At 36.2% G+C, this 20566-nt stretch overlaps 1 protein-coding gene across 2 annotated transcripts in view; it reads right to left on the bottom strand.

The window, feature by feature from the left end:
- LOC106843326 (sodium channel protein type 2 subunit alpha) overlaps positions 1–20566 on the bottom strand; it is a 138987-nt gene that overhangs the window by 54105 nt on the left and 64316 nt on the right. The window contains exons 4-13 of one of the 2 annotated variants that reach the window (XM_014860312.3): positions 20322–20411; positions 19456–19584; positions 18798–18889; positions 17648–17920; positions 14774–14837; positions 13106–13247; positions 12758–12964; positions 10888–11175; positions 5925–6272; positions 1905–2037 (exon numbers count right to left, since the gene is read on the bottom strand). In XM_014860312.3, coding sequence (XP_014715798.1) covers positions 1905–2037; positions 5925–6272; positions 10888–11175; positions 12758–12964; positions 13106–13247; positions 14774–14837; positions 17648–17920; positions 18798–18889; positions 19456–19584; positions 20322–20411 — 1766 coding nt within the window. Of the gene's footprint in view, positions 1–1904; positions 2038–5924; positions 6273–10887; positions 11176–12757; positions 12965–13105; positions 13248–14773; positions 14838–17647; positions 17921–18797; positions 18890–18981; positions 19074–19455; positions 19585–20321; positions 20412–20566 lie in introns of both variants that reach the window. The other variant, XM_044768782.2, reaches the window with a different exon arrangement.

Genomic DNA, 20566 nt, shown 5'->3' with positions numbered 1-20566 from the left:
GAAGAAAAAATAAACTTTTCATTCTATACAAACAATGAAAAACGGAATGAAAACTTAGCCATTGTCCGTCACAAAAATATAAAGTCAAAAGCTCTGCAGACATTATAACCAAACACTCAGTCCCCTGCTTCCTAAGTTGTACTTATTTCTGAAAGGACATCCTTTTCATCCTAAACAACTCCAGGAGACGCATTTCCATGGCGGGTGATGTGGGTGCACTCATCTTGAACTTCGTATGCTAATTAGCGGACAAGTCCCCTCTAGTGGTGGGTTGATGCTTTTAAGTAATTTCTTACGTTAGCTCAGACTTAATGCTATCAGAAGTGCAAAGTAGGACTGTTGATTTAGACTTACCCTGTCTCCTTCTCTACTTCTTGCTTTAGGGAGCAGACATGCTGCTGACATCGGTAGCAGAACCACTGGCAGCTTCCTCTCAGTGGTTTTGCTATGGCAAGGAGCAGAAGACCAGAGAATCTTCAAAAGATTTACCTGGAGGGACAGGGAGGAGCAAGCTACTGGCAGCTGGGGGGGAACAGGGAGTGCAAGCTAATGCAGGCGAGGTTGGGGAAGAACGTACTGAGTTTAATATTCCGTAGAAATCAGTGAAAAGATTTCTGATACTGTATTAGGACATTACAAAAATTGGGTCTTGTAATACTGACATGGCTGTGATACACACAGCCATCTACACTGTGAGTTTTTTTCTGGCTGTGACTTTTAGGCTTTTGGTACTGGTATTAGTATCCTGGGATCTTTGCATTCAGACTGGAAAAGACTTATTCCAAGAATCTATCCAAATCAAGAGAAACTATAAATAACAATAATAAAGGCATGTGTGCATGCTCTGTCTCATTCTCTGTCTTTCGTTTTCCCTTGACACATCTATACACATACAAGGGCGAAAAGGGAGAGGTTATAAAAGAGATAGGGGGAAAAGGGGAAGAGAGGGCAAGGGAGGAGGATAGAATATATTTTATATGAAAAGTATTTTCCAAGTAGTTTAAATTGATAGTTGATGTCTGAATTCACTTATGAATTCAGCATGGAGAATTCTTGGCATGGAGAGGCACAAATATGTGAATTAGCAAAACAACAAAAATAAAACAATTGAAAATGACAATATTTGTTGATTGCCTTCTACAAGCCAGGTATGGAGGTGCTTTATATGTCATGCCTCATTTAATCCTTACAACAACTTTGTGCCTACACATGATTATCCACATTTTACTGGTGAAGAAAATGAAGTTTAGAGTCATAAACTAACACATTTAACTTGTGGTAGAGCCAAGAATCAATCACAGATCAAGCTGTCCCCAAAGTCTTTATTTTGGCATTATAAGATCCAGACCTCTAAATAATATGTTAACTACTCAGATATCATCTGCAATGAAAGAGAAAGCTGATAGATTGTAATCCTCTGGTCAGAGAAAGGCAAAAGTAGTTCTACAACATTTTAAAAACTTTGCTTCAAAGAGATTAATATCAAACCCAAATTCATATTTTTCATTTATTTTTCTGGTTACATCAAAGGATTTTATAACTTGTGTCTCAAGTAGTTAATACAATTCAAATGAGTTAGGTTCATTATAAAAATAAATATTTATCATTACCCTCCTTTCAATGTCATGCACATGACAAGCTTCAACAGTCTAGAATTTAATCTACAAAAGTAGTATTCCAAGTGTACCTTGAATTTGCAGCAGCTTCCTGGTGGTTAAACGTAAAAATCTATACCAGATAGTAGAATCCATGTGTTGCACATGCATTTTACTTTTATTTTGTAAAAAACATAATGATAACGTAGTATCAAGTCAGGAAGAATTTTATTGGAATTTACGGAAGCATTTTCTTTCATCATTACCAAAGGCCCACCAAGTAACTATACTGTAAGACTTTTGACGTACCTTCCATGGTGTTGGTCAAAATACTAGCCATACTCATGGCTCTTTGCCTTGCTGTAGGATCTTCCAACAAATCCATGGAAACATGATAAGAACTGGACCGTCTCTTTCGTATTTCTGTTTCAGTAGTTGTGCCCTAAAAATAAAATTTCAGATGAAATTAAGGGCAACAAAACCCAAAGCATTCCTACAATATGTGCTACTTTAAATGTTCACTCTGCTTTCTCAGAGGAGAACGGCTCATTAAGACTTTGTGGGAATCATCATTCCTAGGAAGTATTTGAAAGCCCATCAGATACTCAGCTTTCAGGGATGCCGAGCTGTGCATCTTGGAGCTTTGGGCTGGAGAGACCATGCCTACTATTGGATAGATAACCTTGTAGCATTTCAACTGATCTTACCTAGGACTTCAGAGTGAAACATATTGTTCCTTGATTTACTCTCACGTTGAGTTATTACATATTTATAGATGCATATTCAGGTGGTATAATGTATGAAAATAATTCTTACGGTTTCTAAAATATGCATCAGTAATAGCTCCCTAAAATGTGAACTCCACTTGTAAAATCCTTTTGTTCATTATGGACAGGTAAAATTTCCCAACATCCTTAATAATAAAACTAAATATTAGAACTAACCTATAGCTTTGTCTTACATTCACAAAACAACTCCATCCACAAAACAACTCATCCTTGGCATTGAAACTCTAATTTAAAGGCAATAACACCAATTCGGGGGTCTTTGATTTTTAACAATGATATCATGATTTGCTACTTTTCTATTCTAAAATAAACTCACCAGAATTTCAATATAGGCAGAAACTTATTCCTACCTTAGAAGATCAAACAATGAAGTTAATTATCATAAGAAAAAAGGGCCAAACTCAAGCATTTCACATGGAGGTTGAAGTGCTAATAATGAATAAGAAGTCACTTTTAGTTCTGTGAGGATTTTCTCTATTTCTAATATAGCAATATGAGTCCTGTTCGCGTACTTTGACCTTTTTGTGATATGAGTAACATTGTTTTTATTAACCTTCATATCTCTAAAGCAGTCATATTCAAAAGCAAAGTTTTCACTCAATTGATGGGATTGTCATTAATGGTGATAAACATCCATATAGGTCACTCTAAAGTTAATTTTAGGGTAAAAGAGAAGTAAAATTAATGAGAAAAGAAATAATTCATCTGTGAACTAAAGCTCTTTAAATCAAAAGGTTGTCTCTCAGAATTTAAAATATTTTGCCTGGTCAGAGAGAGGCAAAGTTTTTTGTTTTGTTTTTTTTTTTTTCCTCTTTTTTTTTTTTTTTATTAATGTTATGATAGATTACAACCTTGTGAGATTTCAGTTGTACATTTTAGTTAGTCATGTTGTGGGCACACCACTTCCCCTTTGTGCCCTCCCCCCACCCCCCCTTTTCCCTGGTAACCACCGATCAGATCTCCTTATCAATATACTAACTTCCACCTATGAGTGGAGTCATATAGAGTTCGTCTTTCTCTGACTGGCTTATTTCGCTTAACATAATACCCTCGAGGTCCATCCACGTTGTTGTGAATGGGCCAATTTTGTCTTTTTTTATGGCTGAGTAGTATTCCATTGTGTATATATACCACATCTTGAGAGAGGCAAAGTTTTAAGAAAAAAATAGCGTTGCTTACAAGTCATCTAGTGCTTTCTGCTCTATGCAGAACTAAATGTACAATCCTAGATCTGTCTAATTTTTTTTTTTTAAAGCATGAACACTTTTTTTTTATTTATTTATTTTTATTATTTTTTTTAAAGATTTTATTTTTTTCCTTTTTCTCCCCAAAGCCCCCTGGTACATAGTTGTATATTCTTCGTTGTGGGTCCTTCTAGTTGTGGCATGTGGGACGCTGCCTCAGCGTGGTTTGATGAGCAGTGCCATGTCCACGCCCAGGATTCGAACCAACGAAACACTGGGCCGCCTGCAGCAGAGCGCGCGAACTTAACCACTCGGCCACGGGGCCAGCCCCAAGATCTGTTTAATTTTTAACGACAGATTCCAAAATCTCTCATGATATTACCGAGGAAATTCTTTCTTAAGGTAAATTGCTTCAAATTCAAGCTACATGCTTGAATTTACATGTAAAGTCCAAGATATTGTGTGCTTTGGAGGGTGTCCTTTGCCTGTAGCTGTTTATTTTCTTTTCTCCTGTCCCCTCCACAGTCTCTCAAAGCCACCCTCTTCTGTCCGCGCCTTCAGCTCGTGTCACACCAGAGTGCGGTGCCCTGCCTCACAGCACCTGCCGGTGAGTGAAGGCTGGGCAGGAGGGAGCAGGAAGTGAAGGGATCACACCAGCCTTGGCTTCACACTGGCCCTGAGTTGCCCCAATCTCTTCAGAGATTTATCCCATCTTCTCTGATAGGCCTTGAGTTTTATGTTAATTACTGATAAATGCTAATTATTTTCCGACTGATATTCTCTTTGTATTTATGCAAACAAGTTGTGGATTTGTTTTTGTTTGCTCAATTAACATTTATCAAAATCAGTGATGCTCATACTTTATTATGCATAAGAACCATGTGGGATGCCTGTCAAGGAAGAAGATTCCTTGACTTGTTCTCACTGCCCTTTTGGTCTGAGTAAGCCTGGATTGACCCAGGAACCTCTACTTTTTCTTTAAACCACTTTATTGAGAAATGACTGACATGTAAAAGCTATAGATATTTAATGCACAAAATTCAATGAGTTTGAGGATAAGTATACACCCGTGACCTATTACCACCATCAAGGCCATGAACATTTCTATTGCCTTCGAAAGCTTCCTCTCTTGCCCCCTGCCTTTATTATTATTACTGTTGTTGTTGCTATTTGTGATAAGAATACTTGAGATAAGACGTACCCTCTTAGCAAATTTTAGGTATACAATACAGTATTGTTAGCTTTAGGCACTAGGTCTCCAGAACTTATTTATCTTGCATTACTGAAACTTTGTACTCTGTGACCGTCAAACTCAGAAGCAGAGAGTAGAATGGTGGTTGCCAGGGGTGGGAGGAGGGGGAAACAAAGAATCTCTATTTTTAAGAAGTACTCCATTCCAGGGAATTCTGACATAAGTAGTCTGAGGGTGAAGTATATTTTGAGAAACACTGGGTTAAAATGAAAGTATTTATTTTCTTAGCCATTTCTACCTTTTAATGTTTGTCCAACCATAATAAATGGAATTGTGTGACAAAAATCATACAAAGAAGATTTTAATATGATTCAGCAAAGTATAAAATACAACCAAACGACATGGCTAGAATACTTTTATATTGGTAAATGAAATCCTACTTAATACCAAAGTTAAAAAGCACCTTACGTTTCACAAAGGAAATGTCAATAACATGTCCCTGTGAGTATCTGGTATTTAGTTGAAACTCTTCCCCATATGCTTGATTTAGGGTCACTTTGTTTACAAGAAGAATTCATGACAGTAATTTAAAGAGTGAAATTTGCTCTAAAAATTACAACACGATTTATCAAGTACTTTGAGTGACTTCTTCATCACACAGATGTACAATGGCTGGGGTCATTTGAGAGGGTGCTAAAAAGTGTTATTGCACTCTGACCTGCAAAGAGGAAGAATGTTGCCCTGCAGGATATCACATAGTTAGTAAGAGTACCTACTTCAAGAGGAAGTATCAAATTCTCCTTTCAAATGAACAGAGGTAAGATCCCTAAGATGAATATTTATTTCTTTCTTGTATTTAATTTGATTATATTAAACATTATGCTTGATAAGTTGTTGCTGTGCTTTTTGGCAAGTTATATTACTGTAGTAATAATGACGAAGAAATACTTCTAATTAGTATATTCTACAAGACCCATCCTATGTTTTTCATTAATTTGTAGAAAAATCTGAACGGAACTGTTTGACAAAATAAGTTCATAGCTTGATTGAACAAACCCTGGGCCTTTAAGCCATAGATTCAGCAAAATTTGTAGATGTAGAAATCAAAAACCACCCCCACCAGCCACAGCTCCCTTGCCAACAGCTGCATTTTCACTGGCCTCACCTCTGGCAGGAGCTGCCCAGCAGGAGACGTGAGGGCAGAAGGGCCTCCGACCAGGGAGACCACTCCATTGCAATCCACAGCGCTGTGCATCTTCCCGTTCATGGGCAGAATGGGGAGCACCCTGGAGGCACGGCTGGCCTGGCTGACGTTGCTGTGGCGCCGCTCTCCATGTCTGTGCGGCACGAACAGAGAGTCTCTTCGGCTGTCATTGTCTTCAAAGGTGCTGTGCTCGTCATCAGCAAAATCATTCTCCGAGCCAATATCCTTTGCTCGCCCTCTGAAGCTGAAAAGGCTCGCCCTACTGTTGCGTCTTGGAGAGAAAAGGGAGCCACGGATGCTCAATAAAGACTATGGATAACAAGAAGGGAAACAAAACCCACATGATCAGAATTAGAGCTGGCATCCTGAAAAATATGGGACTGGATTTGCTGTTTCATAGTTGGTGATTTACCTAAGGGTAAGTCATCGGACAGGTGGAATCAAGGGGTCATGTGGTAACTGCTGGTGGTGTTCTGGAACTCTCTACTGGGTTCACCTCTTTCATTTTACTTTCCCTTTTTCTCCCTTCTTTCATTTTCATCTTCTGCTCTCTCATTTTCTGTCATTTTCTTCTACTTTACCATGCCTTAAGATAGTCACATACCCCTCAACATTGTTTGTCCCATTTCTGACACCTAGAACTGAAATTTTTGCTAAACTCTTCTCTGGAAGCTAATCTCACTTAACAATCCAATGGAAAGCAAGTAAGAACACACGTACATTTAGATCCTTTGAAGCCAAAAATATACCCAGTAAGAACATACCCTCTAGGGACCACAACCTGATGCAAATGTTACCACAGAGGAAAATAAAATCAATCTTACTAGTAGGTCTGTTTAATTATAGTATAAGGAGCAGTTTCGCTCCCTCTCTTTGCATATTTTATAATGGTCTTCATGAATAAATTACACAAATCAAGCTGAAAGAAATGTATGACTCATTCTCTGATTTTCATTCTCCTATCTGTCTCAAGAAATCTGAACAGTACCATATTTACAAAAACCTGGTTTTCACCAAGTGTCTGGTCACAATCGTTTAACAATATTCTAAATAGCTACACTGCCACTGTCATCATGCAGTTTACTCTGATTCTTAAGCACAGTAGCACTGAGCACAAGGAATCACTTCCTGTTTATTACTAGTCTACTTTTATAACCTCACTCTAGTGAACACTTGTGTTTGCTTGTCCAGTATCCATTTCTCCTTCTTCTGTTGACAGCATCCTGCTTATCTCTGAGAAATATTCCTCAGGCAAGACCATGACTCAGGACTAGTCAATGACTGTATTCCACACCTCTGACCACAGAGAATGGTTTAAAGATGGACAGGAGACCCTGTTTGGTCCATTCACAGCCACTTCTTTCTTTTAGAATTGTTGCAAAAGAGGTGCATTTTCAAATTGGTGTTGCTAAAAATACTGAATATAAGTTTGGAGCTACGGTGGGCTTCTTGCCACCACGCTGGAGGAACCTGGGCTGAGATGTGGAGAAACACTTAATCATGATAACAAGTTTTGAGCCCTTGGATCCGCCTTGCTTAAAGCTACTCATCAGTATTATTTATATGATCGAATCAATTCTCTTTTTCACTTAATCTGGCTTGAGTTGGATTTCTATGACTACTCACAGAAAAAATACTAAGTGCATCATTTAAACATTGTTAGTTTTGTCTTTTTCTCTCCAAAAGATTTAAAGCTAACTAAAATTATTTTGTACCTATATTTTTTTACATTTCCTGACTAATAAGTATGCTTCTAATTTTCTTTTCAGGTAAAGAATGAGTTTTCTCAATAACACCCATAAACATCTGTAAACCACTATCGTATGTTATGTGATCCTGTTCATTATTTACAGAAAGAAGTACATCTAAGAACACCAATCTGCTCTCTCAACAGATGTTATTCCTGCTTTTTCCTGTGTCCATTACCTATTATCCATTTCTATTATCCTATTATCAATTATCCTATTATTTCATGCTATTATTTCATTAGTAAGATTCATTTTTTTCCTTTACTATTTTCCACGCAAATTTTTTTAAGTCTTTCCTAGACTACCCAATTTCTTTCATGTCTCTTTTCACAAGCGACTTTGAATAGTTACAGGATTTGTGATCTACTGGTTATTATTACCTCAGAAAGAAAGGCAGACAAGAAAAGCTTGGCAATAAGAAATGAAATAGAAATTATGGGTATGTTCACTCAGTAAGAGTTTATATTTTAACTATAAGTGCTCTACTCAATTACAGTCGATAGAAGAGTTGGAGGGAAAAAAGTTATGAAATTGTACACAATGTTTCTTAAAGTTCAAAGGTGAATTGGCCATACAAGAGCATAGTTTACATGTGACAACTATATGAAAAATGATTGTGCCCCATCTGTTAGCATCAACTTCCACTGCTGACATTAATTGCATAAATCCATAGCAATCAACACTAGTTTATCACACTAGTTTTAAAAAGCAAAACTCCTGGTTTATCACAAATAGGGAGGGAACTAATAACTTAAGAAGGTCAACAGTATCTTATAAAGGTTTCAAAATAAAATACTCAGATTGTCTTGAGACTTGATTAGAGATTGCACTCTTGACTTCTTTGTCTCCCCTCTCCGACGCTAGCAAGTCATATTGAAGTCTAAGAAATATTTCATACAGCCTTCCTACTCTACTGAAAAAATTATAACCTTGTGGTAAAGGCCTACATTATGTCTTCAACAGTATGAAAGTAGAAATTGTTACCAACACAATCACCTTTCCATTGTGTCGCTACAAAACCATGGTTTTCAATATGTTTGGGTCTTGGACCCTTGAAAAGTCTAACAAAAGTCAAGGACCCTTCATCACTGTACCCAGGCTGAAAACTTCTACCTAGGTTGATATTTTCAGTATTACTTCCAGGGGCCTGCAAAGTGAGATTAGTATTATTTCAGGATCCCTGCCCTTCCCTCTCTCTGTCTTTCTCTCTCCATCATCTTAGTTAACTGACTAATTCTTTATCAGATAAAAAAAGTCTTTAGCTCTATTTTTATTCAAATATCACTTAAGAAATGATCAGCAGTTTGAACCAGATATTCCATATTGCATAAGTCAGTGACCTCTTATAATGCTCACAAGTTAGGAAATAGAGGCATGAAGAAGAGAATATGGGGAAAATTTTTTGAGCAATGTTTCAGAGAGGTGGGACAGAGCCAACGCTTTCACGCTTCACTATTTCGCCTAGAATTAGTTCTAGTGGATTTGAAATAAAACAAATTGGAGACCAGCTGAGGTATGTGCTGATTTGCAGTTTCAAATTTAGGCAATTTTCCCTCAGGTAACCTACCTTCCTTCTTTCCTCTTTCCCTCCCTCCCTTCTTCTCTTCCTTCTCTGTTTTTCAAAATGATCAATGATGTAAAAAGGAGACAATTTTACAGGAATTCACATTTATTAAGATTAATGTCTCCACTAATGGAATCGTAATGATGTGACAACAAAAGTGAATGAGAATGAGCAAATATCGATATTTACTTGAAAGCAAATTCTATTTTAAATTTGAATTCAATTCCACTAACCCTTAATTTATCCCATCTCATAATTTTATCTGGACTTAGAATGAATCAGGCTGACCTATAAAAATTTTGCACATATTACACGTAGGGTTATGTGAGACTATGTTTGCTGTAAAATGTACAAAGAACAAGTATAACCTTAAATATATGTACCTTTTAAATGAAATCAAATCATAAATTTCCCCATCAGTTTTTTAAGGTGTTCTTTCTAGTCAGCTTGATGAAGTGGAAAGTTCAAGAGTTTCAGTGTCAGGCCAAATTTGAACATCACCTTGGCCCTTGCCAAGGACATTGAGCAATTATTTAATTTCAATGAGCCTAAAAAATAGTGAAAATAATACTGTGCAGGGCTGTTAGCATTAAGTATGGTAATGTTAAAAAGAATGCCAAGCATAAAACAGGCACTTGACAAAGAATTCAGTCCTCCCCTTCTCTTCACATCTGTAGCTTGGGGATGATGATTATAGTACCTACCTAGGACTGCAGTGAGGAGCTGAAACGAGTTTCTTATTACAAGTTGCAATGTACTATGTAAGTGTTAGTCCTTATCATTGCTATCAACGTTATCGTTCTAATTGTTATTGCTACGTTACAGATATTAAGGTTGCACTACTGGTGAACTTGTCTTCTGAGAAACTGTATTTCTGCTAATTCTCTTGGTAATTTCAACGATGATTAAGGATCCTAAATTTCAAAGTTTCAGCAGCTGGTGTTGGTACATAAGCCAGAGGCATCCGGTGAACAATTTCTACACTATATAAATCATGGTATTCTTTCAATGCAAGAGCCACGTTAAACATGAGACAGAGATAACCAAGTGCAATTACATACTACTGCTTAGTGTCATAAATCTTCCTCAGTGCATGTCTACCTAAGAATTTCGGATATACTTTTAGAAAAATTTTGCTTCAGTTCCCCTTGAAACAAGGGCATGAAGAATGCACTCTTCACCGGAAGTCTGCGTGTGGTTGGAAACAACCTCACAGACGGTCTGAAAAAGTTCGCAGTTCACTTCTAGGAACCTACCACTTAGAAAACCCACAATTCACTGGGGCTGGGCACAGTAGCTAAGAAGGGATGGGAAACATCTGTTGATAATTTCTCATGTGGAAAATTCCCCTGAGATTTAACAAAACCTCAAACCACAAAGCTTCCCAAGCCTACTGGGATCGATGTTCTAAAAATCTTCCCTGGGATTCCAAAAAGTTGAGAAAATCACAAATTCTCTGAGGGGATAAACAAAACATGTGATGATCTTTACCATTCTGAAAGCATTGTGCTATCCAGGCAGAAAGCAGTTTTATAGCTACCAAATTCTGGCATATCTTAAAAAACAATGTGTTTTTTATGAAAACACAATTTATTTAATCTAATATTTTTACCTGGTGTGGAGAAGAAAACCTCTTTTCATATGTCAGCCTACTTCCTTCTAAGGAAAAACGAAAACCTTTTCTTCTTATGCTGTCTTCAGATTCAGATTTGCGGACTCCATCCTCCTTCTCTTCTTCTCCAGACTGTTCTTTCTGTTTCTTTTTCTTCCTTCTGTTTTTCAGCTCTTTTTCACTCTTAGAGCTCAACTTTGATGCTACTGAAGAACTCTCTGAGAAAACCCCCACTCCGCCAGCACCACTGAAGTCTCTTGATTCAGCAGATGCTGCTGCAGCTGCTGCCTAGAAAGGTACAAGGTCAATGATAGTTGCATACGAACTTTGAAAAAGATTAATCTATGTCACTGCTTCATTTATCTTTAGTATCACGAATATGATCGTGAAAGATGATTCTCCATCCTGGTCTATATTTTGGAGAACAATGCATTGTCACTAGACCAATTAAAGTATTAACATCAACAGACATGTGGAAGATGATACATGTGATTTTGATGAAATCCTTCAAGGTTTGGCCTCACACTATGCCTTTTTTTTTTTTTTTTGAGGAAGATTAGCCCTGAGCTAACTAACATCTGTGCCCATCTTCCTCTGCTTTATATGTGGGATGCCTACCATAGCATGGCTTTTGCCAAGTGGTACCATTTCCGCACCCGGGATCCAAACCGGCGAACCCCGGGCCATCAATCAGAACGTGCGCACTTAACTGCTGCGCCACCAGGCCGGCCCCAACACACTATGCCTTTTAATTATCGAATAATATGAACAAGACACTCAAATACCATAACAATGTTTTTTATGATTTAAACAATATCTTAAGAAGGCAAGAAGTTAAAAATGAAAGGTTTTTTATTTTAACCTGATCCATCACATTTCCACTTCACATTGGCTTTTAGTGCCAGTCTAAATTATTAAATTTAATTCTGTCAAACATTTTATTTTAATAAACTTCTTTTTCCTCTTTGACTTAAATTGAGTATTTCACTAAGAAATGCAAAACAAAAACATATTACAGGTTATATATAAGGGAACCCCAGATCATGGCATCTGAATGAATTTGTAAATTACAATAGTACAATTTTTGGAAAGATATAGTATTTAATGTTGTTGCTACCCCAGTATATTTTATTTATCTGACTTTTAGCACATATTTACAGTACTCAGTGTTAAAAAGGAACCGTAGTCAAGATCCAAGAAAAAGTTAAAATAGGCAGTTGGATTAGTTAAGGCCATTAAAGTCAAGTAAATATAATTAGAGAAATTCTTGCCTTATTTTGAAGCCTTATCAAGTCCACATTAAAGAACTTACAGGGTAGGAGGCAGAGAACGTAGTGATTTAGTATGTTTACATACCAGTGTTTTCCTTATGCAATCCACAAACTTGCATTTAAACACTCTTCAAATAGAAAATAAACATTAAATAGGTCTTTGTATTTCCAGATTCTATGAATAATCTTCTCAGTTTGACTCTGGTTTTCTGAGCTTTCCCACCTCTAATGACACTAATGAAGAAGCAACTATAACTGAATTCCTTTTCCCCAGAAGATTAAGAAAATACTTTGAGGGCATGAAGTCTTACCACTTTGTGGGCCTGAGTAAATGAGGGGTCACAAGGGAGAAAAAATGTCAATAAAGCAGTTATAATTCTCCATGTTTTGAAACCATTACTTTTGACAGTAATCATTAAAATAAAATAATAATCTCCTAATAACCAAACAGGCTCCTAACACTTACCAAACATATCTGCCATGTTTTGAATGTCAGTTACCACTGCCGATTTTGCATGCTAAACGCCACTGACCCCACCAATGTGGTCGGAGAATTGAGATAAACAAACACAAAAGAGCTCTATGCTTGTTGACTATACCTGAGCTTCTTCCTGTTGTTTTTTTAACTGTTCAAGCATCTGCTGGAATTCAGCTTCTTTCTGTTCAGCCTCTTCAAGTGTTGCCTGATTCTGTTCCTCGTAGGCCATGGCCACCACAGCCAGGATTAAATTGATAAGGTAGAATGAGCCCAAGAAAATGACCAGCACAAAAAATATCATGTATGTTTTCCCAGCAGCACGTAGTGTCTGCAAAAATGGAAGAGAGATTTTATTAAATTTTATATAGGATGTTACCAACTCACACGCCAAGTAATAAAGTATTTTACAGCAATTCTCTTGATCGCAGTATTTCCTGCTTCCCAGAAAACTCCTTTTATCTGTTCTCACCAGTTGATAAAGGTTTTCCCAGAAGTCTTGAGTCATGAGACGAAACAAGGACAAGAAGGCCCAACTAAACGTGTCAAAGCTCGTGTAGCCATAGTTGGGATTTCTACCAGCCTTCACACAGATGTATCCTTCTGGACACTGGCTGTAATCAGGTTAAAAAAAAAAAAAAGGAGTCAGTAACTGTAAGTGTTGGCTGGTTTACCTGTTTGTATAGATGCCAATGTCTGTTTTATAGGACACAAGGGAGACAAGGGAAGGCAGATTTCTCTCACCTCACCCAGTGCTTGACCCAGATCCATGTGGACTGGTTTACAGCATAACAGAATCTACTAAGTCTATTTGTGGATTCCTCTATGATTCACAAGTGTTGTTATTATATTGACCATATCTCTATATAAAAGCAGTCATATCATGACTACTATCTTCTGGGACTTATGGACATGAACAGAAAAATAAGTCTACAGAGAAAAACTGAAGACGCAGCAGTGTGTGTGTGTGGCAGTAGGGAAGAGGGGTGAAAAAGGGATGAATGGAGAGGAGGGAATGACTCTGCACAGTGAGGATTTCATAGTGCGACCTTCAAGATCAGGCTGCCCTGGCCTAAATATTGTGCCTCACACTTCAGGGCTGCTTGATCCTGGGCAAGTTTCCTAACCTTGCTAATCTTTGGGCCCCCATGTATAAGAAAGAGCTAATAACAGAACCTGCCTCGCAAATGTGCAAGTGTTGAATAAGATATTGTATGTAAAGCATTTAGTGCAGTATAGACAAGGAATTAAAATCATTCTGTTTTACTTATCACTGGGGTCTGGAGATAAAGGCAGCATAGTCTTTATCATACGAGCCAAATGCAAAGCATGTTACCATTGGGAATTTTGCTACAGGGATTGGTTACTAATGTCTACAATATCATCTTCCATAGAAAGAACATTAGCTTCTGCCTATGATTCTAAAATCTTGCCAAATAAGATAAAGGTAACTATTTCTCTGAATTTCCTAGGCTTTAGCTCCAGGTACAATATTTCTTAATTACAAGCATTCATGTGATGTCACTCATAATAATTAAAAGCATTTATTGAGTGCTGTAATAGCTATATATTCATTAAACAATGTAATTCTTACAGCAACCCGATTACTATACCCATTTACCACATGAGAAAACTAAGACAAAAGGAGGTGACATTATATGGTGGAGTCAGAGTTTGAACCCATGGAAACTCTCCAGTCTGTGCTTTTAACTACTTAGCTAAAATATACTAGACATACACACACCATGCCTCAGATATAGACATTATCTTCAGAGATCTTACATTTTCAGCCATGGAGAGCACATCAGCATATATAAAATATCACACTTATAAAAGTACATGCTTATGAATTCTGTTAACTTAAGCTTCTTACGTATGTGCACTGCTTTTCTCTCTATTTTCCATTGAACTAATTTGGGAGATTAGCTGTGACCTAGTATGGAAAAATAATTGCTGCATATGAGTGCGTGAAGGAGGTGAGAATCCACACTTATCCCAGCTATTTTGAGAGTCAGCGTGAAGTAGAATTTATGGAGGGCTTTGAATGGGGAGTGGGCGGAGGCCAGGTGGGTGGGAGGTGGCGGGTTATTGAGGCTGGTGAAGCGGTGTGGACTGAAAATCAATACGAAACATCACTTACCCTGCATCTGAGCTGTTGCCACAAAGCAGTGCATCATTTTGCCCTTCCAAAAAGTAAAAGTGACCTATTTAAAGAACAAGGAATAAAAAGAACCATTTAAAAAGCCCTCAAAATACTTCAGCCATTGTGTCTGGATAATAAAGCTTAGAGTTTTTTCCAACCATAGTGAACTAGACAAATAATAAATATGTATATGGCTAAATGAAAATATTTTAATAACAATTAAATACTAACAACATTTCCGATTGAACAAATGTTTAGAAAATCTGTTTTAAAAAGAAATTTTTTCTAAAGGAATAACTATTTTAGCATTTTCATATCAGCATTTATTGAAAATATAAACTTAAATTGCTTGGGATACTTCAAGAAAGAGCCACCAAATTAAGGCTGTTTGCTTGGCACAAAAAGTAAGAGAAAGGGAAACCTTGCTGCTTCTAAATACTTCCACACAAATAAAACTTTGTCTTACAAATACTTTTTGCCTGAATTCAAAATAGATTAAGATATTTTTTCCTGCCAATTTTACCTTAATTTCCTGTGAAAAGTGGGCATGGTGTTTGTTCTTTCTATGGTGCTGCAAGTAAGTGTTGTTTTGGGTTCTGCCTTGATTGTTTTCTTTCAAATGAACAAGATAAACTTGTTTCTTTGGAGATATATATTTTCTAAATATATCTAGTTTCTATTCTTAAGGAATACCTTATATATGACTTTAATAAGTGCAAAGATAATCTCAGGAAACATACACATAGATAAACACGTATTTACAAATTTATATACAAAGACATACACACACATATCCCTCACAAAAAAGTTATTATAATTGCTTTTAGGAATACTTAAAGCCTAAACTTAAGGAATACCTTAATATATATCTGGGTCATATTTTTCTGAGAAGTTTTAGATCCTTACCTCACAACATATATCAAAAAATAATTCCAGATTTTTAAAGGTTAAAGATTTAAAGACAAGTCCATTTATATGTCATAAAGAATTCACAGGGTTTTAAAAATATATGTATAGAATATATAGGTGGTTGCTTTACATGTAGAATATCTAAGTGAATATTTTTATTATTCCTGAATGAAGAAGCATTTTCTAAACTTAAATATAGAAAAAATGAAAACAAATCTGATGATTTGATTGCCTAAAAGTCAACATCACTAGGCATCAAATATAAGCAATAAGGTAAAAAATTAGCTGGAGAATATATTTGACAAAAAACACAAATGTTAATATACTTGGTAAATTAAAATGTTCATATGGATCCTCCAAAATATAACATCACCTGGTAGAATATCAGGTAAAAATATCAACAGATAATTCACATTATATGAAATATATAGCCTGTTAATAATACTAATGAACATATTTTAAAAATTCTACAGCATTAATAATTAAGGAACAAGAGGATACACGTTTTCTTCTACCAAAAGATTTTAAAATATGGAAATAGCCAATATTAGCAAGACTTCAGTAAGATGACCACTACTGTAGGGGGTATATATTGGTACGATCTCTCTGTAGAGCAATCTGACACTATATCTCTATAGCCTTAATCTGGTCATACCCATCAACCCAAACAAATTCCATTAATATAAGTCCAGCTGAAGGAAACAATCAGAAATAGAGAAAAGATTTACGTGCAAAGATTGTCACTGTGCTGCTATTATAATTTTAATAAATGAGAAACCCCATAAATAATGGGATAATTTGTTTTCTTTATTCATTTATCCAATGCATCTTACTTTCCTCAGTATAAGTCTTCATGAGAATGCTAAGTCTTAAAACAGTAATATAATGTGAAAAATGATAAAATTTCATATGGTTCTAAAAACCATGAAGTTTCTAACCTCAGAGTAAGTGTCCCAGTGTAGTACTGATAATCAAGAGGTCAATAGAAGTTGGCTAGCTAATTGTACTTAGACAGGGGTGGACTCGGAAATCCAAATGACAGAGGTGTTGGCTTCAATGATAACAAATTATACTGAAGCATATGGCATCATAAGTGTCCATCTCTAAAATAAAATCAAACTAGTTATGTGTCACATAACGACATTTTGGTCAATGACGGACCACATATATAATGGTGGCCCCATAAGATTAGTACCATATAGCTTAGGTGTGTAGTAGGCTATACCATCTAGGTTTGTGTAAGTACTCTATGATATTTGGACAACAAGAAAATTGCCTAACAATGCATTTCTCAGAATGCACCCCCATCATTAAGCCCTTCATGACTGTATATGAATGAATAACTCTAATACAATGACTGACACCAAAGGGATGAATTGAAATAAGAATATCATAAAGGTAGGTTTTGGATTTATCTTCCATCATCAATAAGTGAATGGCTGGATTGAGGTTGTTCAACTTTCTGATGAGTACAGAAATTCAGATTTCATCTTGGTGAATGGATTCTCTATTTCCAGATATATCATATGCACTCAACACATACACTGAGCCAAACAAATAGGACTAAATTATTTTTCCCCAGTCTTCTTAACAAACATTTCAGTATAATACACTGAATAGTTCAAACTACTGACTTATTTATTAAGATGACTCCTTTAGATGAAGTGAAAACTCCTGATTAATGTCTACTAAACAAATATTTTTGTTTAGATAGTATGAAATGGTATTGCTTTCAACACCGGCTTAGGAAAAGATACATTTTCAAACGGTAACTTTTATCATGTTGATTGATGATAAGGAAAAAGAAGTAAGATATTTGATTTCTGTATCACGTATTAAGTAATCTTAAATTGGTCTAAGTCATTTGGTTCATATGAAAATAGAGATAATTTCCACTTATATATATGTATATATTTTAATATTTAAAGAACTAAACTTAATGGCTAAAAAAGTATATCTTACTTTTATCTTCAATATAGTCATCCCAGTTAAACATGCTCACTGTCCTATTGAAAATGGTACCGTTCCCATCCAGTGAGTTATTAAAGAAGGAAGTGATGTTGATTTCAAGGGAAGAATTATCTGGGGGCCATTGCAAACATTTATTCCGCAGGTTGCCCATAAACAGCTGTAGTCCTATTAGTGCAAACACGCTCAGACAGAACACAGTCAGGATCATTACATCTGAAAGCTTCTTCACCGACTGGATCAGGGCCCCCACGATGGTCTTCAAGCCTACAAACAAAATCAGAGGGAGGAATTTAAATATACTATTCAACAGCCACTTTACCGACAAAAACATCATGAGCTTGTCCTGGAAAATAAAGATGTCATGCAGAATGCCAACACTATTAGTTTAATGTTTGTGATTGTATAACATTTTTATGAGAAGCCTGCTAGCTGGTGAAAATGAATGAAAGCAGAACTTGTATGTTCATTAGAAAACCGTGAATGGAAATGAACCAAAATTGTATTTCCAAACACTCCTTGTAGCAAAAGAAATGATTTTGTTACTCATGCTTAAACATCAACCTCGTGTAAATATTTTGCTTTTATTTGCAGATGTCTTACTCCCTAACCTCTTATTGATTTTAGAAAAATCTATATGAATAGAGTAGTAAGAAATCTTGAAGTCATTGAATTATGAAGTTATATATTTGTGAATTCTGCAAGCTTGAGTGTGGGTTAAAAAAGGAAGACATCTGAAAACTGAGCCCCATGCAGCCCTCATGCTATCCCTTGCTCTTTCATTTATCTGCATTAAGAAAATTACCAGTTTTCGACCTAATGGTCGAATTTGCATCAGTTTGAATGTCTCATAGTTTAGCTTCTATGCAAAAAGCTTGATGTTATAGGATGCAAACCATGTAGCCTGTTACTGCAAATGCCTCATGCAAAAACTTGTTAAACTCAAAGGCTGATTTAGAACAGTTTTAAAGAAAGCAATTAGTAAAAGCCAAGAATCAAATCCATCCAAAATATGACGTACTGATTCTTGCTTTTTTACATATTTATTTGCAACAGGTGACAAGCAACAAGGCTTAGGCACAAAAGCTGTGATTGTAGCACCAACGGAGCTAAAGTCAGCCTCGGTGTTTAACCTCGCTCTCACCTGGAATGACTGAGATTGTTTTCAATGCTCGGAGAACTCTGAATGTTCTCAATGCTGAGACATTGCCCAGGTCCACAAACTCTGTCACATATCTGTAATAGGGAGTTCACACACAAACACAATAACACACAAGAAACAGTTGGAGATATAAGGGGCCTACCACCTTATACCAGTTTCTTCTTACCTGGAATTACAGAAATAGTTTTCAAAGCTCTCAATACTCTGAAAGTTCGAAGAGCTGAAACATTGCCTAGGTTTACAAATTCTGTTACATACCTGTAGAATTAAATCAGAGTTATTCAGAATTTAGGGAAATCTGAGTCTAAGTTGGTCTTTCATCAAGACCTTTTCAACTTCAATGAGTGCTGCCACCAGATTTCCCAGTTAAGAGAAAAATGGCATTGTGATCAATCATAATTTCTTTTACTTAGGAAAGTTTATTACTTTACAGCGCGAATTGAAACCAAAGTCAAAGAATTTATTATGAGAGTTCCTAATGTCTCCAAAGTTCATAATCTGATTGAAAGAAAAATATTCTAAATTCACATAACTAAGAAAAGTGCTTGATCTGTGAAGGGAAGCCACCAAGGAGAAATATCGCGTAGGTTCCCACCAAGGATTTACTCTTCCAGGATGGAAAATATATTAAGATACTTACGCAAAAGTAATAACTGTGAAATCCAACCAATTCCATGGATCCCGTAGAAACGTGAAATCTTCTAAACAAAAGCCCCTTGCAAGTATTTTTATAAGTGATTCAAAAGTATAAATTCCTGTAAAGGTGTACCTGAGAGAAAATAGCCAAGCCCACATTAAAGATCTGGTAGGTAACTTACATGTACATATCTTAAAGGAGACTTAACAAAGAAAAATTAGAGGCTTCGATCTATATGGGTCTCCCCAGGCTGCAGAGCTTAGGAAGGGCTTAAGGCAAAAAGAAATGTTATATTCTGAAAGACATTCTCATTGACTAACCAAATGAGTATGTACTTGCTACATTAATTAATTTGAAGACTCGGATAAGATAGTTCTATATGAAGATATTGTCTAAAATACACCAGCTTTTGGTCTGATTTAAGCAAACAGGTATTAATCCAAAAATGAATGAAGCATTTGTGTTTAATAAAATATGCAACATTAAGAGTCATGAAATAGATACTAAAAAAACATAGCAAGGTGATAGGCATGAGAAAAAGAACAAACAAACTAGGTATAATTTTTATCATTGAATATTAGTAATCACTGGTGGTCTCCGAAAGATTGTGAGACTCACAAGGAAGGTAGACAGCTACAAATATTAGCAGTCAAACCAGTGCAGTAATTTGAGCAACTGAATGAGCCATGCAAGCTTTGTCCTAAAGGAAATTCCTGATTGAAATGAACTTGAAAGATTGTCTAACTTGTCTGGTTTGGAGTAGCTAGTATGATTTGCCAAGAAACTGGTGAGACCTCAAGATGTTAAATGCACAATTTGAAATCTAAAGGACCGACGATATTGAAAGATACCCTTTATTTTCTACTTACTCCACATTCTTTGTCCAGTCTGGAGGGTTACTCATGGTCATAAATACACAGTTGGTAAGGATAGTGCACATAATGAGCACATTGAATAACGTAGAATACTGTCAAGGAAGACAAAGTTCAACAGAAAATCTCACTTTCATACACCACCATCCCTTTCACCATCATGAAATTTAGGACTTTTATGCCCTTATTAATTTATTCTTGCTTGTATTTTCCATTTCTGCAAATTTTTTTTGGTGAGGAAG

The sequence above is a fragment of the Equus asinus genome, chromosome 4 (genome assembly GCF_041296235.1).
Source record: "Equus asinus isolate D_3611 breed Donkey chromosome 4, EquAss-T2T_v2, whole genome shotgun sequence".
Taxonomy (NCBI): domain Eukaryota; kingdom Metazoa; phylum Chordata; class Mammalia; order Perissodactyla; family Equidae; genus Equus; species Equus asinus.
The sequence above is the reverse complement of the archived record's forward strand: the minus strand, read 5'-3'. Positions and strand labels throughout refer to the sequence as shown.